At 36.1% G+C, this 26,944-nt stretch overlaps 1 protein-coding gene across 4 annotated transcripts in view; it reads right to left on the reverse strand.

Moving 5' to 3' along the window:
* Nucleotides 1-1,720: 1,720 nt before the first annotated feature.
* The window catches only part of LOC142345311 (prolyl 4-hydroxylase subunit alpha-2-like), a 59,859-nt gene continuing 34,635 nt past the window's right edge, over nucleotides 1,721-26,944 (reverse strand). For all 4 annotated transcript variants that reach the window (XM_075397306.1, XM_075397305.1, XM_075397303.1 and 1 more), the window contains exons 9-10: nucleotides 2,709-2,919; nucleotides 1,721-2,038 (exon numbers count right to left, since the gene is read on the reverse strand). In XM_075397306.1, coding sequence (XP_075253421.1) covers nucleotides 1,750-2,038; nucleotides 2,709-2,919 — 500 coding nt within the window. In that variant the 3' untranslated portion in view covers nucleotides 1,721-1,749. The remainder of the gene's footprint in view (nucleotides 2,039-2,708; nucleotides 2,920-26,944) is intronic.

A 26,944-nucleotide genomic window follows, 5' to 3' on the forward strand; every position in this document is an offset into this window, starting at 1 on the left:
ACTCTCAATACTGCCTTATGTTGAATAAAATCATTTCAAACCAAAGAAATGACGAAAATCTAAGAAAAAGCTGAAATCATTCAATTTTATAACAAATGAACAAATCAATAAACCGAAAATAAAAGTAGGTGCCAGGACAACGCTAGAATGATACTAATTAGAATGTTAAGTATACGGTCACAATGTAAAGAACACCGTAACAAAAAACATTCTTGATTTTTGAAATTTTAAAATCAAATTAAAAAAAAAGAAAAACGAAAAGACATTTCATTGTTCAGCATCCAAGACATAGAAAAGATAACTAATCATCCGATACAAAGATCTATCCTCCTGAAGATCACGAAAATGGGAAAAAGCAAAATTGAAACAAACGAAATATTAAAACAAGTTGCACAAAAAGACTTTCTAGTAATTACAAACAGAACACAAAAAAACTGACAAAAATTGGGAAAAAACTACCAAAATCGGATTAGCATATGTAAAGTAAGCAAATGTAGAAAGAAGCGTTGAGTATGTGAATTATCAAAAGGAAAATTCTATATAAACTGATTTTTGCAAAAAGATGGTTAAATAATCCAAAAATGAAGAAATAAAAAGAAAAATGCCAAAAATTAACTAAAAATTCAAAAAAGTATGAGCCAATTTTGAACTTGAAACGCATTTTCAGGCTCTGCAAAACTCTGTGGCATCAATTTCCGAGGTTGAATTTTCAGTATAGCATCGAATAAAAATTATTTCTACAAAAAACTCTAATTAAAAGCAAGAAATTTGTCCACCTAGACGAAAAAAAGGCTAAAAACTATTATCTATATGTGCCATTCAGTCAAAAACTACTTTTCAAAGTCAAAAAGTCATTCACTAAGCGCAGCGCTTGATCAGAAAACTTCTCTCGCTCAGAGAAAAATTAGTTCACACGGCAACTTTACTCACTTTCGCTTTTTGGTCAAAAGAGCGTCTGAACAAATTGTACTTCCAGTAAAAAAAAACCTTAAGAAAACCAATACTCCTCTTCGAGTCGTAAAAAAAGACAGCTCCCCAATACAATTCTAATTCTTTGAATTATAAACAAAGCTGAACAGAGAAGCATAATGCAATGTGGTCAAAATTATATAAAATTAAGGTAATTCTTCAAAAATTTTGGATGAACTTTAATTTTTAATCAAATTTTTTTCAAAAACGAAATGTGATCTCTCCTTTTTCCACACTTTCTTCTGTGTTGAAAAAAATGTTTGGTTCAAAATGTTCTAATGATTGCATGCTTGCCCAGATGTTTATTCTATTGAAAAAGTGTTCTTCTATGCAGAATTTGAAAATAAATATATTAACACTCTCTCGGTGCAACGAAACATCTTGATAATTTTCGCAAAACTTGAAACACCTTGCCAAGATGTTGATGGGCAAATACTTCTTGAACACCATGGTAGGATCTTGACAAGTCAAGACATTTCAGAAAAGTTGGCGAAACTTGATAAAATCTTGATAAATCTGGCTGCAAGAAAACACCTGTTCTTGCATATACATAATGAGGTAGAAAATAATCGGCTGTAGCAAGTAAAAAAAGAATTGTCCATTATACTGATGCAAGAATAAGATATATACACTGGCTGAGGCCGGGTGCTACAATCTTGATCCTGGAAAAATTATGTTAATCATGCTTGCAAGATGTGTTTATTTTTCAAGATCTTACAAGATGGTGCATAGGGCAAGGAAAAAGTAAATCGCAAGTTTTTGATTTAAATTAAACCCTGATCACCACAATCGAGAAGAATATGAATGATCATATGAGAGTTCTTTGGGCAAGCAAGGGTCTGTAAACGGCTGGCCTCCGTAATGGATCCACTTATTGGCAATACGTTTGTTTCCCATGAGAACGGGGCAGCCTCCGTGGTATGTCCTGGGTTCCCTGACTCCGTCTGAGTTGAGGTTGTGCCAGACAAGAGCTGTTCCCTTTCTGGGTTTGACAGCCAGGTTGAGGGTTGGGAATGCGGTGTGACCTCCTTCGGCAACATCGGAGAGATACACCATGAAAGTCACCAATCTGTTTTAGAAAAAGCAATTCACTCAGCATCAACGGCCCTAGAGAAAAGGTCGATCTTATGAAAAGATTTTTTGTATCGAAATCTCTTGTAGTCTCGGCCTTGTAGTTAATTAGGTAATTTACCCCCTCTTCTATTTGTTATGTCTCTTCATATGGCGCACCCCAAGCTGTGGGGGGGGGGGTAGAATTACTTTATCAAAAACTGCATTATGTGGAAAATGGAACTTCAGTTGAATAAAGGTTAAATGCTGAAGGAGTAAAATTTTGAGATGATTAATTTTTGCGGCTGATGTTTTGATGAATTTTGATTGATTACTATATTTTTTATAAAGTATCAGCTGTCGTTATACTATATAAAATAAGTGTAACTTTTTAAAAACTTTGTAATGTGTCGTCTAAATTAACAATATTTGTGAATGTGCATTCTGTAGAGCATATTTAACCACTGTCTGCGACTATAGTTAAGATTGCGATCATAGTTAATTCGGAGTGTTTTTTATTATATTATATGTGAGGGGTTCTACGAAACTTCACTGGAATTTTTTCATAACTTTATTTAAGCATGCAGTCCTCACTATTAAAACAAATTTTAATAAAACAATGTAATAAAAACGGCGGTGAGAAGGAACATTTTGGTGGTTTATAAGAATGGTAAATAGTGTCTAGTGACCTATTTTCCCAGCCGAGAGGGTAGAACCACTGTTGGTGCAGATGCTTCTCCTCAAAGTAGTCCGAGTGGAAGTAGTACTGTCCCCCTATTCCATAGTTGCCCAATTGCCACTCGTCAGCAGTCGTCATACTCTTGTTTATGGCCCTGCTCACCCTATGAGAGATCCGGGCTGCTATGGGGGCGTCACTGTCTCCCAGCCATGCCGTGTTACCTGGCAATGGTTTCAGTTTGAAAGATTGCGATCTAATTTAGACCCCCTTTAACATTTGGTCTGATGGACATTCAGTTTTTCTCCCCAACCGTTCGCCTATAGACTCTCTCATAAAGATGAAATAAAAACATAGCCGGCATATTGCCGCAAAACAGCCAGGAAAGATGCTTGTGGCTATGAGCACCAGTCCGTTAATAGACCACTAGACTTTTTGAGTTAGATTCGGACTGTATCAATCATAACGGGCTATTACGGTTCACGCACTTCGGGATCCCTGTATGTATGCCGATCTATCTGATAAAATGAACAAACAAGTCGAGGTTGTGCCAGACAAGAGCTGTTCCCTTTCTGGGTTTGACAGCCAGGTTGAGGTTTGGGAATGCGGTGTAGCGACCTTCGGCAACATCGGAGAGATACACCATGAAAGTCACCAATCTGTTTTAGAAAAAGCAATTCACTCAGCATCAACGGCCCCAGAGAAAAAGTCGATCTTATGAAAAGATTTTTGTATCGAAATCTCTTGTAGTCTCGGCCTTGTAAATAACCCCCTTGGAATTTACCCCCTCCTCTACTTTTTATGTCTCTTCATATGGCCGATTTCACAGGCTGGGGGGAGGGGGATTTAATGAAGAATTTGTGAATGGTGCAATCTCTGGAACTAAAATGTACTGCCTGCAACTATAGCTGCGACTACAATCATAGCTAATTTAGTTCCTTTTTATTAAATAATATATGAGGGGTTCTACGAAACCTTTGGAATTTTACATAACCTATTGAAGCATGCAACGCTCACTATTTAAACAAATTTCATTAAACTAATGTGATAAAACTTAGCGATGAGAAAGAAAATTATGGTGGTTGATAAGACTGATAAAAATGTTGTTTAGTGACGACCTATGTTCCCAGCCGCGAGAGTGAAACCACTGTTGTTGCAAGATCTTCTCCTCAAAGTAGTCCGAGTGGAAGTGATATTGTCCCCCTATTCCATAGTTGCCCAATTGCCACTTGTCAGCAGTCGTCATACTCTTGTTTATGGCGCTGCTCACCCTATGTGAGATCCTGGCTGCCATGGGGGCGTCACTGTCTCCCAGCCATGCCGTGTTATCTGGCAATGGTTTCAGTTTGAAAGATTGCGATCTAATTTCGACCCCCTTTAACATTTGTTCTGATGGACATTCAGTTTTTCTCCCCAACCGTTTGCCTATAGACTCTCCCATAAAGATGAAATAAAAACATAGCCGGCATATTGCCGCAAAACAGCCACGAAAGACGCTTATGGCTGTGAGCACCAGTCTTTTAGTAGACCACTAGACTTTTTGAGTTAGATTCGGACTGTATCAATCAGAACGGCGGGCTATTACGATTCACACACTTCGCGATCCCTGTATGTATGCCGATCTATCTGTTAAAATGAACAAACAAGTCGAGGTTGTGCCAGACAAGAGCTGTTCCCTTTCTGGGTTTGACAGCCAGGTTGAGAGCTGGGAATGCGGTGTAGCCACCTTCGGCAACATCGGAGTGATACACCATGAAAGTCACCAATCTGTTTTAGAAAAAGCAATTCACTCAGCATCAACGGCCCTAGAGAAAAAGTCGATCTTATGAAAAGATTTTTCTATCGAAGTCTCTTGTAGTCTCGGCCTTGTAATTAACCTCCCTGGAATTTACCCCCTCCTCTACTTTTTATGTCTCTTCATATGGCCGATTTTACAGGCTGGGGGGAGGGGGATTTAATGAAGATTTTGTGAATGGTGCAATCTCTGCAACTAAAATGTACTGCCTGCAACTATAGTTGCGACTACAATCATAGCTAATTTAGTTCCTTTTTATTAAATAATATATGAGGGGCTCTACGAAACCTCGGGAATTTTACATAACTTATTGAAGCATGCAACGCTCACTATTAAAACAAATTTTAATAAAATAATGTAATAAAACTTAGCGATGAGAAAGAAAATTATGGTAGTTGATAAGACTGATAAAAATGGTGTTTAGTGACGACCTATTTTCCCAGCCGCGAGAGTAAAGACACTGTTCTTGCAAGATCTTCTCCTCAAAGTAGTCCGAGTGGAAGTGATATTGTCCCCCTATTCCATAGTTGCCCAATTGCCACTTGTCAGCAGTCGTCATACTCTTGTTTATGGCGCTGCTCACCCTATGTGAGATCCTGGCTGCCATGGGGGCGTCACTGTCTCCCAGCCATGCCGTGTTACCCGGCAATGGTTTCAGTTTGAAAGATTGCGATCTAATTTAGACCCCCTTTAACATTTGGTCTGATGGACATTCAGTTTTTCTCCCCAACCGTTTGCCTATAGACTCTCCCATAAAGATGAAATAAAAACACAACCGGCATATTGCCGTAAAACAGCCACGAGAGATGCTTGTGGCTGTAACCACCAGTCCTTTAATAGACCACTAGACTTTTTAAGTTAGAGTCGGACTGTATCAATCAGAACGGGCTATTACGGTTCACGCACTTCGGGATCCCTGTATGTATGCCGATCTATCTGATAAAATGAACAAACAATCGAGGTTGTGCCAGACAAGAGCTGTTCTCTTTCTGGGTTTGACAGCCAGGTTGAGGTTTGGCAATGCGGTGTAGCCACCTTCGGCAACATCGGAGAGATAAACCATGAAAGTCACCAATCGGTTTTAGAAAAAGCAATTCACTCAGCATCAACGGCCCCAGAGAAAAGGTCAATCTTATAAAAAGATTTTTGTATCGAAATCTCTTGTAGTCTCGGCCTTGTAATTTACCCCCTTGGAATTTACCCCCTCCTCTACTTTTTATGTCTTTTCATATGGCCGATTTCTCAAGCTGGGGGGATTTAAGGAAGAATTTGTGAATGGTGAAATCTCGGGAACTAAAATGTACTGCCTGCAACTATAGTTGCGACTACAAAAATAGTTCATTTAGTTTCTTTTTATTAAAAAATATATGAGGGGCTCTACGAAGCCTCTGGAATTTTACATAACCTATTGAAGCATGCAGCGCTCACTATTTAAACAAAATTTAATAAAATAATGTGATAAAACTAAGCGATGAGAAAGAAAATTTGGTGATTGATAAGACTGATAAAAATGGTGTTTAGTGACGACCTATTTTCCCAGCCGCGATAGTAAAACCACTGTTGTTGCAAGTTCTTCACCTCAAAGTAGTCCGAGTGGAAGTGATATTGTCCCCCTATTCCATAGTTGCCCATTTGCCACTTGTCAGCAGTCGTCAAACTCTTGTCTATGGCCCTGCTCACCCTATGTGAGGTCGTGGCTGCTATGGGGCGTCACTGTCTCCTAGCCATGCCGTGTTACCTGGCAATGGTTTCACTTTGAAAGATTGCGATCTAATTTAGACCCTCTTTAACACTTGATTTGATGGACATTCAGTTCTTCTCCCCAACCGTTCGCCTATAGAATCTCCCATAAAGATGAAATAAAAACATAGCCGGCATATTGCCGCAAAACAGCCACGAAAGATGCTTGTGGCTATGAGCACCAGTCCTTCAATAGAGCACTAGACTTTTTGAGTTAGATTTGGACTGTATCAATCAGAACGAGCTATTACGATTCACGCACTTCGTGATCCTTTATTTATGCCGTTTTATCTGATAAAATGAACAAACAAGTCGAGGTTGTGCCAGACAAGAGCTGTTCCCTTTTTGGGTTTGACAGCCAGGTTGAGAGCTGGGAATGCGGTGCAGCCACCTTCGGCAACATCGGAGAGATAAACCATGAAAGTCACCAATCTGTTTTAGAAAAAGCAATTCACTCAGCATCAACGGCCCTAGAGAAAAAGTCGATCTTATGAACAGATTTTTCTATCGAAATCTCTTGTAGTCTCGGCTTTGTAATTAATACCCTTGTAATTTAACCCCTCCTCTACTTTTTATTTCTCTTCATATGGCCGATTTCACAAGCTGGGGGGGTAGGGGGATTTAATGAAGAATTTGTGAATGGTGCAATCTCTGGAACTAAAATGTACTGCCTGCAACTATAGCTGCGACTACAATCATAGTTAATTTATTTACTTTTTATTAAATAATATATGAGGGGTTCTACGAAACCTCTGGAATTTTACATAAATTATTGAAGCATGCAACGCTCACTATTAAAACAAATTTTAATAAAATAATGTAATAAAACTTAGCGATGAGAAAGAAAATTTTGGTGGTTGATAAGACTGATAAAAATGGTGTTTAGTGACGACCTATTTTCCCAGCCGCGAGAGTAAAACCACTGTTTTTGCAATTTCTTCTCCTCAAAGTAGTCCGAGTGGAAGTGATATTGTCCCCTCATTCCATAGTTGTCCAATTGCCACTTGTCAGCAGTCGTCATACTCTTGTTTATGGCCCTGCTCACCCTATGTGAGATCCTGGCTGCCATGGGGGCGTCACTGTCTCCCAACCATGCCGTGTTGCAATGGTTTCAGTTTGAAAGATTGCGATCTAATTTAGACCCCCTTTAACACCTGGTCTGATGGACATTCAGTTTTTTTCCCCAACCGTTCGCCTATAGACTCTCCCATAATGATGAAATAGAAAAATAGCCGGCATATTGCCGCAAAACAGCCACGAAAGATGCTTGTGGCTGTGACCACCAGTCCTTTAATAGAACACTAGACTTTTTGAGTTAGAGTCGGACTGTATCAATCAGAACGGGCTATTACGATTCACACACTTCGGGATCCCTGTATGTATGCCGATCTATCTGATAAAATGAACAAACAGGTCGAGGTTGTGCCAGACAAGAGCTGTTCCCTTTTCGGGTTTGACAGCCAGGTTGAGAGCTGGGAATGCGGTGCAGCCACCTTCGGCAACATCGGAGAGATACACCATGAAAGTCACCAATCTGTTTTAGAAAAAGCAATTCACTCAGCATCAACGGCCCTAGAGAAAAGGTCGATCCTATGAACAGATTTTTCTATCGAAATCTCTTGCAGTCTCGGCCTTGTAATGAACCCCCTTGGAATATACCCCTCCTCTACTTTTTATGTCTCTTCATATGGCCGATTTCACAAGCTGGGGTGAGGGGGATTTAAGGAAGAATTTGTGAATGGTGCAATCTCTGGAACTAAAATGTACTGCCTGCAACTATAGTTGCGACTATAATCATTTTTTATTTAGTTTCTTTTCATTAAATAATATATGAGGGGTTCTACGAAACCTCTGGAATTTTACATAACTTATTGAAGCATGCAACGCTCACTATTAAAACAAATTTTAATAAAATAATGTAATAAAACTTAGCGATGAGAAAGAAAATTATGATGGTTGATAAGACTGATAAAAATGGTGTTTAGTGACGACCTATTTTCCCAGCCGCGAGTGTAAAACCACTGTTGTTGCAAGTTCTTTTACTCAATGTAGTCCGAGTGGAAGTGATATTGTCCCCCTATTCCATAGTTGCCCAATTGCCACTTGTCAGCAGTCGTCATACTCTTGTTTATGGCCCTGCTCACCCTATGTGAGATCCTGGCTGCCATGGGGGCGTCACTGTCTCCCAGTCATGCCGTGTTACCTGGGAATGGTTTCAGTTTGAAAAATTGCGATCTAATTTAGACCCCCTATAACATTTGGTCTGATGAACATTCAGTTTTTCTCCCCATCCGTTCGCCTATAGACTCTCTCATAAAGATGAAATAAAAACAAAGCCGGCATATTGCCGCAAAACAGCCAGTAAAGATGCTTGTGGCTATGAGCACCAGTCCTTTAATAGACCACTAGACTTTTTGAGTTAATTCCGGACTGTATCAATCAGAATGGGCTATTACGGTTCACGCACTTCGAGATCCCTGTATGTATGCCGATCTATCTGATAAAATGAACAAACAAGTCGAGGTTGTGTCAGACAAGAGCTGTTCCCTTTCTGGGTTTGACAGCCAGGTTGAGGTTTGAGAATGCGGTGTAGCGACCTTCGGCAACATCGGAGAGATACACCATGAAAGTCACCAATCTGTTTTAGAAAAAGCAATTCACTCATCATCAACGGCCCCAGAGAAAAAGTCGATCTTATGAAAAGATTTTTGTATCGAAATCTGTTGTAGTCTCGGCCTTGTAATTTACCCCCTTGGAATTTACCCCCTCCTCTACTTTTTATGTCTTTTCATATGGCCGATTTCTCAAACTGGGGGGATTTAATGAAGATTTTGTGAATGGAGAAATCTCGAGAACTAAAATGTACTGCCTGCAACTATAGTTGCGACTACAATAATAGTTAATTTAGTTTTTTTTTATTAAATAATATATGAGGGGCTCTACGAAACCTTTGGAATTTTACATAACCTATTGAAGCATGCAAGGCTCACTATTTAAACAAATTTCATTAGAATAATGTGATAAAACTTAGCGATGAGCAAGAAAATTTTGATGGTTGATAAGACTGATAAAAATGGTGTTTAGTGACGAGCTATTTTCCCAGCCGCGATAGTAAAACCACTGTTGTTGCAAGTTCTTCTCAAAGTAGTCCGAGTGGAAGTGATATTGTCCCCCTATTCCATAGTTGTCCAATTACCACTTGTCAGCAGTCGTCATACTCTTGCTAATGGTCCTGCTCAACCTATGTGAGATCCTGGCTGCCATTGGGGCGTCACTGTCTCCCAGCCATGCCATGTTACCTGGCAATGTTTTCAGTTTGAAAGATTGCGATTTATTTTAGACCCCTTTAACACTTGATCTGATGGACATTCAGTTTTTCTCCCCAACCGTTTGCCTATAGAGTCTCCCATAAAGATGAAATAAAAACATAGCCGGCATATTGCCGCAAAACAACCACGAAAGATGCTTGTGGCTATGACCACCAGTCCTTTAATAGACCACCAGACTTTTTGAGTTAGCTTCGGACTGTATCAATCATAACGGGCTATTACGGTTCAAACACTGCGGGATCCCTATATGTATGCCGATCTATCTGATAAAATGAACAAACAAGTCGAAGGCAAAGATTTATGCCCAAGACCTGTTCGCGCTAATAAGTCTCGACTAAAATTAAAATGGGGGCTGAAAATTTTAATTAATTTGGTAGATTGTTCAAATAAACAATCGTACACAGAGTAGGAATTGATCGATTGAACTGTTTGTTGTTGTTGTTGTTGTTGTTGTTTTTGTTGTTGTAGCGGCGATAAGTTTCTCGCAGATAATTCTTTCAGTCTCTATCTTGTCAGGGTTCTGGGCTCGAAAATATAATACGTAATTTTCAAAGTTTTGTTTTATTTCTGTTTCTGATATTCAGATTTAGTTTAGGAAAAACAAAGCAGTTGTCTGAAGCTGATTCTTGGCTCTCTTATCTCTCACTAATTGTATTCCGTCCCACTTCTCTGAGAGAATTTATATAATCATTTCAGCTCAGTGTAAGCCGATAGGAAGCGAATCACCAGCTCACGTTCATATTAATTTAATAGTGCTTCTTATTTTCCTATTGTCCGAGAAAGGCAAGAGATTTAACTCTTTTTAATCTCACAGAAAAATTTTTGAAACTCCAAATAATAAAAAAAATCTAAAATCTGAGAGCATCAATTATTGATCACGTAGGCGCCCGTCTTTTGCCTCTCCCCCCTTCTAAAACTGCAGCAATTATGGTTTTCTTGGGGGCTGTTTATGAGTGTCTGTTGTCTTTTCCCCTAAAGCAATCTGCTTTATCTTTTTTGAAATTGGGGAAAAAATTCATTGCAGCTGTCGAAAGCAGAAATAATTTAAATCAAATGTAATTGCGGTGATACAGGCCGCCTAGGCTCAAAAACGCACTTTTTCAATCCTGGATATAAGCGAGGAGATCCACGCCTAAAGTTGTGTTATTTTTTAAGTTGGTTTAAGTTGTTTAAATACTTGTGTACTCGTAGTCTTAACGAGCATTAATTTGTTTAGCGCGCAGTGAAAGAATGGTTAATTAACGCCAATATATATTTGCTCCATTACGGGAATAATTATCCGTTCATTTAACGGCCCTCGTAATACTACAGCTCACCACGATTTTTAGTAAGAAACAAATTAAAAAATTTAATATACATGAAATAAAAGTTTAACCGACGGGCAGACAATTTTTGTATTGTGAGTCAGTTTGTTTGGCAGACTTGTTTCGTTACTGATTGGTGTTGAAGTTGTGCGTAGAAGTCATGCAATGCTGATGGAGAGGCTGCCCAGCTGTATGATATAAACCGCAGAAAGCGATGAGGATGGTTGTACATAAAATTTATCGCAAAAGCGATAATGGTTGAGGTATATAGAGTCAATCGCGAACGGCGATGAAGAAGTTGAGATTAAAAGGAATTTGCGAAAAGCGATAGAACTTGACTCTTAAGAAAGCAATCGCAAATGGCAATGGCGATAAAGGTGTAATGTATATTCAATTGCAAAGTCGACATGTTGCAGCAAGAAACACAGGTCAATCGTCATTCGGAATTTGTTCTTGGCCCAAAAGCTTCTTGGTGAGTTCATTCTTGTACTCAATAAAAAAAATGTCTATCAATTTCTGTCTCAATTTATGATGTTTTCTGTTGCGCGGTTTAATTAGTCGCTTTTTGTTTTTGCCTCTTCTTTTTGTTCTTTTCTAATTCGTGCGTCAATTTTTTGATTTTCGCAGCCAGTTTCTTATTTTCACTGCCTATTTTTTGATTGGCTGACATGATCTCGAGATGTTTCTGAGCAAATGCTTGATTGATCTGCTTCAAGTTGCTGTCGTCAGTTTTCTGCATCTGTTTTGTCATAATGTAATAGCGTCTCCAGTGATCGTCAGATGTCGTCCTTTCCTTCGCATTGTTTTCCATTTGTAAGTTTTCAGATTTCATTTGTAGTTCTTGTAGTTCAGTATTTTTAATATACAACTGTTTCCTGATCTTGGTGTTTTCTGAAATTAGAGCTTCTTCAGTAATCTTCTGGTGGTGATTTTTAGATGATGGAAATGCGGGGATGGCATCATAGTGTACATCTGCATAGATGTCTAATTAATTATTTCTGATATTGTACGTTTTGGAAGTTGCGTCTCGTTTTTGATTCTCCATGCTTTTAGGTCGCCGTGTAAGGAGAATTCTGGTAGAATGGGCCATTCGCTTGTCTTCATAAAGAAGTGGTCCCCTGTGATGGTGTTTTGGATCTTAATTTTGTTTGAGAAGACAAATTTTCTATTAATTGGTCTTCAGTGCATATTCCAGGTTTGTGACAAACCTCAGGTTTTCAGAATTCATTTGTACTTCTCTGCTTTTCTGTCTATTTAAGCAGTACTTGGTTTTTTGTCGGCTTTGGTTAGTAGGTCGTCGATGTTTGACAGTTTTTTTTTTTTCATTTTTTTTTTGCATAATCATTTTTTGGAGGTTTTCAGCTGGTCTTTTTATGTTAACCCTCCAATTGTTTTGGGGATCTTAAAAAATTTGTATGGGATAAAGGTGTTAAGCGTGTGCCAACGGACTGAAAAGGAGGGGCTGCGACTGGTTTTGTGCGGGTTGTTATTGAGTTGACTGATTGTGATTTGAGATGACTACATTGCGAGCTGATTGATTGCTCGTCATTGTGCTTTGCTTGTAGGGAATCTATATGTTTTTTTGGTTGTTTCGCTTTTGTCATTAAAATCACAAAATATGGCTTCTATTTCTTTCTTCTGAATTATAGCTATGAAAAGCATAAAAATATAAAAAGTGTCTTTGTTTTGCTAAATGCAAAGTTTATTTAGTTTTTAATATTTTAAAAAGTTTTGATGGAGAGTGGGGCAATAAAAAAATTTCATACTTATGCCAGGCTGGCAGCGCTGGCACAACTACGTCTTTCTCCGCTGCCCGGAGTTGTGAGTAATCGGGAGTGTGTCACACTAACACTGCTGCAACGTCCCGTGCAGCTAGGGAGACAAACTTGTTGAACTGAAGTAATTTTGGAGAGTTTGTCGAATTTTCAGTTATCGTGTTAGGGCTCCACCAAAAATAAAAGCACAGCAAATAAGTTTTATTTCCTCTTCAAAGAAGGAGCAAATTGGTTGAAAAATGCTACATAATAATCAAAATTGTTAGGGAAATAGCCACGAAAAAGCTGATTAAATGGAGGAAAATTTGGCTGGACATCCTTACTTATGTAGGTCTCGAAGGCCAGAGAGGACAGGCTAGAGAAAGTTGAGGTAACCCCTTCCCGAGGAAAAGGTGAAACAAGAAAATGTCGTTGAGACTCTATTTTTTTGGTTTATTGAACAACGTCATCGTAAAATTTTTTGCAAATGTGGCATTTTGTCTGCCTATTTATACATACTCGACAGAACCGATGTTCGTCATGTTGGGATAAATGTTTTGTCACTCCTAATTCTGTTTTCACTTTTTTGTATAAATTGCACCAGAAGTACGATGTGATCAAGACAGGGATACATGATCGCATGCAGATGGGGCTTTTAGGGTTAGGGTATCTTTTAAAAAGGGGCTTTCTGCAAGGAACACATACGTAATGACGATTTTCCTTGGGATATTGTTTATGTAGTTTTTCCACAACGACTGTTTTGTGTGAATTTTTTGGACAAATTTTGTCCTTAGGGGGGTAGAGCCATCAAAAATGGTCAAGTAAGGATTGCGAGAGACCCATCGAATATCTGTTTTTACTTAGCTGAGACAAAAACAGGAATATCTTTGAGGAACTGGAGTAGGAAAAGAGTAATGAGAACCGATATGAAAAAAGGGTAATTAAGATTTATTTAAATTGTTTATGTCGAATAGGTTTAGATTTGTCATCTTCCGTATCTGGAAAGAGCTTGGCCAATTGCACAAAGGTGATAAAGATTGATAAAAAGTGATATAGCCGATGCACACAGCAGAAATAAGAAAAGAATAAACAATATATTTGGGTACGTTGTGTCACACCACTGGCTAGTGTACGACTAGGGTGAAGAAGGCAGCTTGTTCTTGGTAAAAACTGAAGTGAATCAGAGAGATCGAGTGGATTGACAGTAAAAACACCAGGAAGGGGATTTCATTTTGTTAAAATTTCGGACGCTTTCCGGTAATTTTGTAGCTTATGCGAACGTTTTTTTTTTTGCAAAGGGGGCATAATCTATAATCTTTTACGAAGAAATTACAAAGTTTATAATTATTGTGATGAAACAATTTTGCAGCAGAGTTTTGAAACCTTGTTTGTTCGCAAATATCACATTGAAACCAATTAAGGATTGAAAAGATAACATAAAGTTTAGTACATTTAGGGCAAAAGTCATAACCAATATCTCTGATAAGATACTGATAACAGAGTAAACACATCACGTGGAGGAGTTCATTGGAGAGTTTCTCGTGTATTTTCTTGAAAAAAACCATTTCGCGTATGCAGCATAGGCAAATAATGTGACCTGTTCGGATTTTTCAGTATTGGTTTTTTTGTCAATTTTTTTTCATTTGAGACAATTTTGTTGGAGGGGATTATGTTTAGGTCGGTTGGGGTTTTGGTTGTTGAATTTTTTAATATTTGATTGTTTGGTGTATTACTCATATATTTATTACGATCAAAAAGCTGAAAAGAACACTTACAACCACTGAGAAAACTGTTGAATTGAAACAAAAGGCTGCCGCAATATTGATGAGGGCCATTAATAAGAAATCAAGTAATATTGGTGTGAACATGGTAAATGGTTTGTGCACTCAGTTTTGAATCGGAGATTTTGCCAAGAGTTTTTTTGGATCAATGGTTTGTTTACACAAAAGGCGTTTTGTGGTGGTGAAGGTCATACACTGACAACAAAATGATTTTCCATGCAGAGTGTTAGTCTATGAGGTGTCTGTTGCAATTGGATAACATTTGATTTCTTGACGAAAATTGCACTGGAAATAATGGCAATTACTTATAGTATAAATAGGAGTTACGCAGATGGGGCAATTAGGTTCGTTCCAATATTTTAATAACTCGTTTCTACAGGTAATGCATGCAAAATGGGTAATTTGAGCATCTGGGTTGCGATGCATTTTTTGAATTGGCGGCAAGAGCGATAAAAAAGGCCATTCAATTTTGGGGGTTGAGTCAATTTGTGGTTTCCAAGAAAAAAAAAATCCAAAATGTTTCCCATTATTTTTACAGATCAGAGATATTTGGGTACGAAATTCCTTTTTAAAAAGGAATTCCATTTTAATCATTTGTGTAAATTCAATAATGATCAATAGTTCCTGTGCAATAGTTCCTGTGCTTAGGAACATATAGGTTATTCTGATACATAATTTACATTGTTTCTAATGATGAGTAAACCATCTTTCGAATTTAACAGTTTTAACTTTTTCCTTACAAACGAACAAAATCTTTTTGTTTTTGACAGTTTGGTAGGAAACGAGGGAAAAAGAACAAACTGATTTGAATACAAATGAGTTAACAGGAAAGGGAAAAAGCAATGAAAATAATGAACAGGGAGAGAAATGTTTGAGGAGAGAAAGTTTTGTGATGAATCAATTACTTTACTGAAGAGCGCCCAAGATGACTGGTAAGTGCTCTTCAATAATAATAAGGGCTAAAAAGAATTCACAGTGCATCATTCTCATGGTGACTATGGTAGAACCCTCGCATCCACGTTCGTAGTCTGTATAATGGATAACGATACAGGGTTTGATCTCTTCGGAGGGTGGTTCAGTGAACGACCTCTCGAGGGACTCTACTTTCACTAGACGGTCACCAATATGAAACAGCATTATAGAAGATCTAAATTAAAAGGGATTTTAGAGCTATTTAGAGCTTGGGATATATTTATAAAAAAATGTCCAATGTGGGGAAGCTGGTGTTGAGATAACAATGCCATCAGTCCTTGTGTTTAAATATTCAAAATGGAGTATTAGTTATGGAATTCCTCTGTTATGTTTTGTCGTGACAAATCATTTTTCAAAATACTGAATTTGTCAGAGGGTTCGAGTGATGTCGAATGACAACCTCCTTCTGAGAGGGCACAAGGAAGTCTTAATACCTAACTCCTATAGACCGATCTCTCATTGAGATCAATATCAAGTAGTTTCTTGCTCAATATCAAGTCATTGAGATCAATTTCAAGTAGTTTCCTGATCAATAAAAAGTGGTTTCTTGCATCAAGGTTTCGAAAGAACAATGTTTTATTTGACCACGGTTATCACAAGATGTTGATGACTCAGATTGAAGATCAACCCCTGCTTTTTATTGAAGACTGTTTTTATTCCAAGTTTTATCTCTACTTCCATGTTATTATCATCAAATTCGGTAACAGTAATTTTTCCAGTTTTATTAGCGTTTAAACATTGCTCGAGTGGAACAATCATTTTGTATGTTATTATTGGAGCGTTGTGTACAGTTGGTGAATGGGAAAACATAACACAATTATAACGAAGGATTATAGCAGTGACTTTGCGCTTAAGAACTTTAACAAAAGTCCAATAAGACCGTTAAAAAATGGATACGTGTGTATCAACCTTCTGAAAGTTTCGGGTGTGATTTTGCACGGAGAAATTGTGTTGAAGCATACTTTTTACTTTCTTTCATTTTGAAACTGTCATAGTGAATGACCCTAAGTGTGTTAGATATATCCTTAATATCATCAAAAAGAGGTTCAGTAGCGTTAATGACTGTAAAAAGAGTACAAATGTAGGAAACACTTATAATAGAATAAGGGAAATAGAAAATTTGAAATAATGATATCTTTTTATCCTTTTATTTTTAGCGCCTCAAGCCGGAAGTCAAGGCTAAGGGTTGTAGTTATAGACAAGGAGTTGTAGTAATACGTGTTGACTGGTTTTATTGTCACCCAAAACAAAATTAAGTAAATCCGACTTGATAGCGTGATGGCGACATGGCCGAGCGAAAAGAAGTTTGTCTATTATTATTATTATTATTATTATTATTACTATTATTATTACTATTATTATTATTATTATTATTATTATTATTATTATTATTATTATTATTATTATTATTATTATTATTATTATTATTATTATTATTATTATTACTATTATTATTATTATTATTATTATTATTATTATTATTATTATTATTATTATTATTATTATATTGTTATTATTATTATTATTTTTATTATTATTATTATTATTATTATTATTATTTTAATTATTATTATTTTTATTATTATTATTGTTATTATTATTATTATTATTATTATTATTATTATTCTTATTATTATTATTATTAATATTATTATTATTATTATTATTATTATTATTATTATTATTATTATTATTATTATTATTATTATTATTATTATTATTATTGTTACTATCTAAAGTTTGCAAGTTAGAACGGCCCTGTTCCGATCTATTAGGGCGGAGAGGACTTAAGTTTGTGTCTAATGGTATTCTGAAAATGTTTTGCGGGCAAAGAGTTGAGCTTCTCGTTCGACTAGCACTAGGCAGATTTGTTTGTGGTGAAGGGTCGTTGTCATGACCACCTGAAGTTGCTTCATTAAATCCATAATCAAAAATGGTAGAAGTTTGGTCAGGGTAGAAGTTTGGTCAGGGCATGAGTGAATCTCTTCGTATGATATTCTTCACTGGGAATATTCGGAGTTAATTGGGCTCGAAAAGAGATTTTAGCCAACGGACTATTGAGTTTATTCATTTGACTTGTCTTTACATTACTACAATATGTGTTGCAATTGTTTTTATCTATAACATTTTCCAGGGTTAGCTCAGTGATTGTTTCTGTAGCTGGTTAGTACTCAACTAGATGCCTTCCTGATAGATGGGTTGTTTTCTAACGTTATTCAGTTGACATTGGTTATTATCATAGTTGACATTGGTTATTCTTTTAGCTACTGTATAAAGTTTTGATCTTGTCTAATCTTGGATTTTTGTCCAATTTTCAGTGGTTTACCTATCTTGTCTTTATTCCTGTCTTTATGTGCGCGATTGTTATTTCCTAAGCTCTTTTATAAGCGTTTTTGTATATTTATTTAAAGCGATTTTCCCGCTTTAAGGAGTTGTTGGTTTTAGGAGTTCCTCAATTTTTGTGTTTTTTGAAGTTTGCAAGTTGCAAGGTATGTCTGTGAAGAGGCAGGTCTTTGCAAAACTCGGAAGAGCATGTGAGTTGTGAATTTCGTAGGAGTTCGACCTTAAGTGGCATGGGTATTTGTGGCTTTTGTCCAAAAACAATTTCATACGGTGAGATTCCAGTACTTTCATTTGGAACAGTAATATGAGAAAAAGCAAACTTTGTGTTAATTTATCCCATTTACATCGAGCTTTTTCCAAAAAAATTTGGAAATGTGCTCCTAAATGTTTGTTTTGAATCTTGACTTTACCATAAGTCCAAAGCGCATAAGAAGTTCGAGGCTTTATGAATAGTTCGTGAAAATAAATCGCAAAATCTTTGTTCATGCCCAACCCTTATCGTACACAAGTTTTTGTGCTATCCCAAAACACAATATGAATTTTTCTAAAGCTTTTATGAAATCTACTGCATCTGTGGAACGTACAAGGTATGCTAGAATGAAACGTGAAAATGAATCTACATTAACTAAACAAGGATGTTTACCGTTCGATTGAGGATTTAAAGGTCCCTTGTGATCAATGTGGACCTTATGAAAGAAAGGGGAATGGGACTGTATCAGTCCATTTTTCGAGATATGCTTCGTGGATGTCTGTCCGTTTTTGTTTAATTTTTTGGCAATCAAGGCAATCAGCAATCAGGTTTGTAATCCATTTTAACATTCCGGGCCAATGAAAAAATGTTTAAGTTAGCAAGTGTTTTATTTGGTCCTACATGACTTGGCAATTCAACACGAGCCAATTGAAATGCTTTGGGCAAAGTCAGTTATACACAAATGTTTAAATACTCAATATCTGCCTCGTCAGTTTGTTGATGAATACTTAATATGTTCCTACAAAACACAGTTTTTCAAAGTTATCAACGTACGACATGATGGCTTTAGATTGATGGAACTCAAATTTCTTTTGATCTTTGGTATTTTGTGTCCTTAATTGACAAATTTGTTGTAGTAGTGGATCTTTTAATTGTTCTTGACAAAATATTGAAGTTTTTAAATCAACTTCTATAGAGAAGGTTGTAAGTGTGTCAATGAGTTCCCTCCCTTGCATCTTTAGTTTTTGGATTTGGGTTAATTTTTAGCTAGTTCGGTTTTATCTATACATGTACTATTTTTCACGGGAAAATTTTTTTCGTACTCTAACGCGAACATATACTCTGAGTCTGTTGTATTAGTTTGATCAATCTAGAATCTGTAAAGTTTTGAGTCCGGCGGCTGGTTCTCATTGAACAACTCAAATTCTGAAAAAGGGTCAAAGTTTTGTTCAATTATCTCTTCCTCTTGGTAGGAAGGGATTTTGGTATATAGTTGTCAGACGTTTCATCCTTCTCCTGTTTTGATACAGGGGTTATTTCATGTTCGCGGTGACGTCTGTAGTGGTTAATTGATGAACCGTACGAAAAATCTTCCGAACAATAAATTATTGAATAAATTCTGTTTTGATGGCTGTCACAATTTTGCTTTACCATTTTGTTGTTTTCGAAAATGAATTTGAGGATACCCGTTATGTTTTGTATTAGGATTGGCAAAAAATAATCTGCTGGTTTCTTTTCTTTAACACGCAGAATGAAGGTTTTTTCCTCATTACTATGCTTGTCGTAAAAACTAATGTCTTTTGGTATCTTTTTGTGTTTAAGTTGATACTTGTCAAGATCTTTAATTTTTACATTGTGACTTTGAATGTCGTGAAAAACAAAGTTTTTTCCATTGGTCCAGATAATTTTTAGGTTTTGAAATTGAGAAATTACTAACTGGTATCTCAAAAACCTGTGAGAGGGTTTTCCTCTTCTACCCCACAGATACATTAAGGGCTTATGATCTGTGTACACATATACGGGATGGGTGAGAACCAATTAGGTAATGCTCAAAAGTTTGCAACGCAGATATTACACCGCAAAGTTTGCTATGGTGCTCATTTTCTGTTCCTTTTTAGTGTAAAATGTGAAGGTGAAAGACACGATTCGCTTCCCATCTGGAATTTCCTGTAGGAGAATTGAGCCTACTCCTATGGAAGAAGCGCCTTCATGCACTTGGAAACGGTGTTTAGTATCAGGTGTTGCTAAGATGTTATCTTCGCTAATCCTGTCTTTGTTATCATTAAACAGTTTTTCGTGTTCAGTTGTCCAGACAAACTTGATTTCTGTGCGCGTTAGGTCATAGAAAAGTTTCCAATTGACGTACAAATTCTTGATGCACATACTGTAAAATCCTAAGCAACCCTCAACTCTCATTACATCACGTTTGTTTTCATGTGACTTAAGTTCTTTTAAGTCTGCTACTGGTTTCTTGACAGGCTGTATTCCATCTTTACCAACTACGTGTCCCAAAAACTATACTTTCCTAAAAAAAATCATTCTTTTGAATTGAGCGTTCAATCCTTGTTTCCTTAAGAGTTCAGGATACTTGCCAATTAATTCAAACATTTCAACTTCATCTTGCACTTGCATGATGGTGTCATCAATATAGGTGATAGATTGTTTTTTTTCCAATTAATGGTGCAAAATAATTAATAATCATTATACGACTGAAGAAATTAGGTAGACCCCATAGTCTATAAAACCTGCATTCAAATGTGTATTGCTTTGGACCAATTATAAAGCTTACCAGCTGTTTTGTGTCTTCAGTAAAGGACACTTGGCTATAAGCTGAACAAAGATCACTAGTTGTAAAAAAGTTACCTTTAAGTCTATCTAATAGGCTTTCAATTGGATCGAGTGGCCATGAATGTCGACTAAGATCTGTTAATGAATTCAAAAATTGGGCATCTATAACCAGTTTTACTTTGTTCCCCTTGGCTAGGATTATGATTGGATTAATGAATTCTGATCCCTTTTCTTTATCATTACCCAGTTCCCGGATTTTAACCGTTTAACACAAATGTTCCAAAAAATTTTCTAGTTTTTCCTGATAATGTAATGGTACTTTGGAAGGTCTCTGTTTTGTCAAAGTTGAATTTAGTAAGAGTTTCAGGTGAAATTTTTGCTTTATTTTTAAAATATGGTGTTTGTGTTGAGAATAAGCTTCCTTATTTTTAGTTAGATTTTTCAATAACTTGCATAAGTTTTCGCCGTTGCTGTCAACTTGACTGAAATCAAGCTTTTTGTGGAACGTTCGATTGATTTTGTAAAGTCTGTTAGATTTTTCTTTGGCAAGTTCAACGGGTCTGATGTTCTCATCAGCTGTGTCTAATTGCGGCTTAAAATCTTTGAGGTCGTCGCTAAAATCTGGTTCCAATTCGTAGTTTTTGTGAAATCTTGTTGTCTTTTGTGCTATTCTGCTTCTTTTGTTTTTCAGGAGTTGGTTTCAAAGAAACCAACTGGTTTTTCTTTTGTTGGTTTCAAGGAAAACATGAATTTTGGAAATTTTTGGACCTTGTTTTCCAGTAACGTGGAATATTTGAACCCAAGTTGTGTCACCATTCATTAGGTGGTTTATAAATGCAAATTTGTCGACTACAGAATACTGTGAGTCTTGTCTAATTTAAATGATTACTAAAGTGTGCCCAATAAGACTCTTTTGGATGACAAACTTGCTGTTCGGGGGATCATTAAGCTTTAATGATAATTCTTTTTTTCTGAAACACTGAATATTGTAAGTACAAACACCTTGAGCTTGAGTTCACTTCCAAGTACAATGGAGGTTCCTTTTCAGAGAAATTCATTTGGTGGTCTGATTGATATTACGCGAGTTGATTTTGGGTGCTAATGGACGTTGCTGATCAAGATTTACAAATTTGTAGGAGCTGACATACGGATAGCTTTTGGTTTGGTATCTGGATATTTTAACAGCTACTTCAAGTTAAATTTTTAAATCAGTATTTGGAGTGCTTATGTCAATGGTCTTTACTGTGGATTCAAGAAAATCCATTCCCTACAAGTTTGGTTTACAACTTTCTTTGGCTGAAACCAATGAGATAACTTCCATTTCATAGTTTCCTTCAATGCCGAAAGAAGTTCTGAAAGTTATTTGACCTAGCGGTTTTAATTTGTCACCATTAAACGCTAAAGTGTAATTTTTTGAAGCTCTCATCTCAGTGTGTTGTGTTTTAAACAGTTCAATGTAAGTGTGGTTTTTGATTATAGAGCGTGATGCTTGCGCGTCCAATAAAAAATGAGTTTCTAAACCGTTATTTTTTTTCTTCGACGGATTGTTATAAATTAATACAAATATATGACTATCTTGCTTTGTTATCAGTAGTGTTCATAAACGGAGACCTGTTTAGTTTGAAGACTCGTCGTTGTGATTCCATTCGTTGTAATAACCTCTGGGAGTTTCAATGGTAAAATGAACTCGAGGGTTTCGGCCATCACTGCTATCTTTTGAATGAGTAGCATTGTTTTGCCTAGTAGGTGTCCTATCGCGATCCTGGTCTCTACTCTTATCACGATATCAATTATCTGATCTTGTAGGAGCGTTGTTTTGTGTATCCCTTCTTTTTTGTCTTTTGCTATCTCTATAAGAGTTGTTTCCATAGTTATTTTGTCGCTCATTTGATCGGCCATCGTACGATGATGATCGGCAATGGTTTGAGTTGTTTGATGGGTGCAGTGATCGGTGTCGGTATTCTGACCGCAATTATTTCGAAATTTTGGTTGATTTTGGTTATAAGAATTTCTGTACCAGTCTCTAGATTTTTTATTGTCATAATCGTTTGATCTAAAAATTCGTTGACCCGGTAAATGGCCTCGACTGCGTTAATAATTTTTTGTGAACTTTTCTCGATGTTGATGGGGGTTCCAATTTCCGTTTTTAAAATCTTTTTACTTGAATCAGAATGCTTTTGTGTGACCTGAACGTTTCCAAAATTTGCAGATTCTAGTCTGGTTTTGTTTAAATCTGGGATTGTTATTGTTGTAAGGGGCGTTTATTTTATGATCTTTCATGAGATTGGCAATTTCCGTGAATTGGTTGTTAAACCCTTCCATTTCAATTATTTGTCAATACTACTTCAGGTGGTACCCATGAATTCACTGCTAACAGAAAAAATTAAGTCCTTAGTTGCTTCATGATCCTTCAATTGTTGCCATTGTGTAGTTGGAGTTTCTATTAACAACTGATGTGCCTTTTTTTTAATTGCAGGTGGCGTTAGTTCTCTTACAATGCATTCCATTTTTTAGCGGTAAGCTTGTCGTTGTTAAAATCAAGATCTGGCCATCTTGTTTCAACTGCTTTTGTTGGCTGGTTAGTATAGTTTATTATCAACTCTCCTTGCTGCGTTTTAAAACTCTCTACTTCAATCTTTTTTCTGTACTTCTCTTTTGCATCAGTAAAACGGGCAGTGATCTGATTTTTCACTTCGTTCCATGCTAAAAGTGCTGCTACTGTTTCAAACCATTGAGCGGCTAGCCCAAGAATAACGGAGTCGAATAATGCTTTTTCTCTAGCGTCGTATTCAGCTTGCAGCTCAGGATCCGCAAGATCTCTTGTTCCTAGCGAGAACTGGATTTTTCTTTATATTCTGCTTAGGAACTCTTGGACATCTTCAGATGGATCTAAACCCGTAAAATTTTCTAACGCTATGTCAGGGTATGCTACAACGTCTGATGCCTTGTTTTGTTTTAAAATATGAAAAGAATTCTTTATATGAGTGTACTGTTAATTCGGGTATTTAATGTACAAAACAATAACGTTATAAAAATTGAGTAATAAAACACTAGTGCTGAAGTAGAAAATTGACTTGTTTGTTTTGTGCTATGAATTTTATCTGTATAGGACCGTTTAATTACTGTATTTTTAGCTGAAATGTTTTGCCGTTATCACTGCCAAAAATTTCAACCCAAAAGTAAATATCTGTTTGCTCAACGGTAAAGTTTATTAACCATAGATAAGTCTTTTCAGAGTGATTTAACTCTATCTGGTTAACTCGGATCGTCAGGAGAGACGTTGATATATGTGGGTTCAGTAGCATATAAATTGCTATTATTGTGTAAAAATTTGTATAATATGTTCCCAAAGCGCTTAAAAGGGGTTAGAAAAGGCTAGTTTACGTTTTAATTAGGATAGAATCGGTCAAAAAAAGATTTTTTTATTAAGGTACGAACCTTCTTGTTAAATTTATGATAAAGTTAGTGTAAACCTAGAGATTTATACAATTTTTTGAATCCTTCCACTAAGTTCAAAAAGTGGCCAAAGGTTGGCCATTTAAGGGTAATTTTGGCCTTTTTGATTAACTATTGGCGAGATTTTCTACCAGAATCTCAATCAAACTGTGTTCAGTTTTCAAAAAAATTAGTACATTTCGAAAATTAGGTTCTTAGTTGCCTAATGTATATAGAAATTAGCAGGGGAATTGTGTTCAAACACGTAGAAAAGTGCTAAGAAAGTAATTCCGTCAATAAAAAACCTTTTTTTCCCTTATAGTGTTTTCTATTGCTGTTAGATTAAGTTTTTCTACAATAAATATTGAAATTTGGTCTATACACCGTTTAAAACCTCTTTAGTTATGAGAATATTCTTGCGAAACGGCCCAAAATGTGGAAATTCTCATCAATTTATTCTATTTTCAGGCTAAAAATTCTATGTTGGGGGATAAAATTGAGTAGAAAATGTGCTATTATTTGTTAATCTAGGGAAAAATTGAGGTTGATTTTGTCAAAATGTGGCTATTAATGACTAATCTAGTCTAAAAATGACGCTAAATTGACAAAAATTTGCATAATATTTGTTAAAAAAGGACAAGAATGATGTTTATATGGCTGAAATCAGATTAGTTTTGCTTAAAATAGGACTCGGCTGAAATTTATTTGGCTAAATTCTGTTTATGTTTTGATAAATTTGGATAGAAAGAAAGTTATTAAGTCAAAACTTAGATAATACGTGTTAAAATAGTACGAGACTGACGTTTGTGTGCTAATATTTGATCAATAATCGGTTAAACAGGTCCAAAATAACAATTATTTGCAAAAAAATTGGTTAATGTTTGAGAAAATAAGACAAAATGGACAGGTATTTGTTAAAAAAGTAGTTCGTACGCTTTAAAACGGGGCAGAATTTGTGTTTAATTGACTAAAATTTGATTAATTCCCGTAAAAATAAAAAAAAAGTGTTGTTAATTGGTTAAATTCTGGTTAATAATTGTGAAATTAGGCCAAAAATTGTGTTTTTTTGGTTACATTTGATTAATATTAACCCACCAGGGTCAAAAATGGATGAAAAAGAGCGAAGAATTAAGTGCTTGCTGTTATTTTGGGTGTAACTTATGTATTTCGGCCGAAAATTGGTTGAAATATTTGCTATTTATTTTTCACGTAGTGTGCAATTGTTGTTATGCTATGCGTTAAACTATTCCGATCAGATAGAAAAGCAAATATTCAGGCGTGATTCTTTCCTCTGGGCGCACCAGTTATCAAACAGAACGGGCTATTACGGATCACACACTTCAGGATCCCTGTGTGTATGCCGATCTATCTGATAAAAGGAATAAACAAATCGAAGGCAAATATAAATGCCTAAGACTTGTTTGCACTAATAAGTCTCAACCAAAATTCAAATGGGGTCTCAAAAATTAAAAAATTTAATAGAATGTTGAAACAAACAAGCTTACACAGAGTAGGAATCAATCGGGTTGAGCTGTTTGTTGTTGCTGTTGTTGTTGTTGTTGTTGTTGTTGTTGTTATTGTTGTTGTAGCGTCAATAAGTTTCGCGCAGTTACCTATTTAAGTCTCTATCTTGTAGAATTTTCGAGCTCAAAAAATAAATATTTTATTTTCAAAGATTTGTTTTGTTTCTGTTTCGAATTTTCAGTTTTAGTTTAGAAAAAACAAAGCAGTTGTCTGCTGCTGATTCATGGCTCTCTTAACTCTCACTAATTTTATTCCGTCCCATTTTTTTGCTGAAATTCTTGAAATGTTCTCAGCTTAATAGGCTGGTAGAGAGCGAACCACAAACTAACCCTCATTGTGAGGTGTTTCTTAATTCTCCAATTGGCCAAGAAAGGCAAGAGATTTAACTCTTTTTTATCTCACGGAAAAATTATTGAAACTCAAAAAAAAATAAAAACCTAAAATCTGATAGCATTAATTATTCATCACGTAGGCGCCTGTCTTCTGCCTCTTCCTTCTTCTAAAACCGCAGCAATTTTGGTTCTCTTGAGGGCTTTTTATGAGGATCTATTTCCCCTGAATTTATCTGATTCATCTGATTGAATTCGGGGAAAAGATCTGCATTGCAACTGTCAAAAGCAGAAGTAATTTAAATCAAAAGTAAGTGCGGGGATACAGACCGCCTACGCTCAACAGCGCAAAATTTCTGTCCTCGATATAATTAAAGTTAATTTATATAAGTCGATTTAAGTTGTATAAAAACTTGTGTACTGGTAGTCTTAACGAGCGTTACTTTGTTTAGCGCGCGATGAAAGAATGGTTATTTACACCTAAATACATCTGCTCCAATGCGGAATTATTAATGCGTTCATTAAACGGCTCTCGTAATACTACAGATGTCATTTTTTTGAGATAATTAAGCTCAATAAGGAGAACATCTTAATAGGGATTTCAAAATTAATATTCGATATCAAAAACTCAAGACTATAAAAATCAAAAATTACGGCATTTAATTTTAGCAGTGCTTAGATGTACACCACTAAGTTCAAAAGTCATTTCATAGAGTGCGGTAAGTCATGCAATTGAGCTAAAAAAACAGAAACGCGGGACGCAGGATAAGACGAAACAAAAAACTGTTAGACGAAGTTAAAAGTCATTGCAGAAAAAAACCTGAATTACATTGAAAGCATTGAGTGAAAAACTTATTATTACTCTACTTGCCCAGCGAATCAATTGCACAATGCCAGCCAAAACAAAAATTTAGTTGTAAAAAAATGAGAAAGAAACAATGGAAAAACAAACAAACTAAACAAAAATATACTCATTGCTAAAACTCTTGAAGCTTTTACCCCTTAAGCAAAATTTGATCTCTTCAAATATACCTATTTCAAAGTTGTGTTCAGAACCAGGTTTTGTCTCTGAAATCGGCCCAGTTTTATATCTGCAAGACCTGAAAAAAATTAACTGGCCCTTGAAAATCGATTAACTCGAAAACGACCGAAAACTTTTAAAATAAATGAAATCAATTGCAAAAT

This window comes from Convolutriloba macropyga, chromosome 9 (genome assembly GCF_964194025.1).
Source record: "Convolutriloba macropyga chromosome 9, txConMacr16.3, whole genome shotgun sequence".
Classification (NCBI taxonomy): Eukaryota; Metazoa; Xenacoelomorpha; order Acoela; family Convolutidae; genus Convolutriloba; species Convolutriloba macropyga.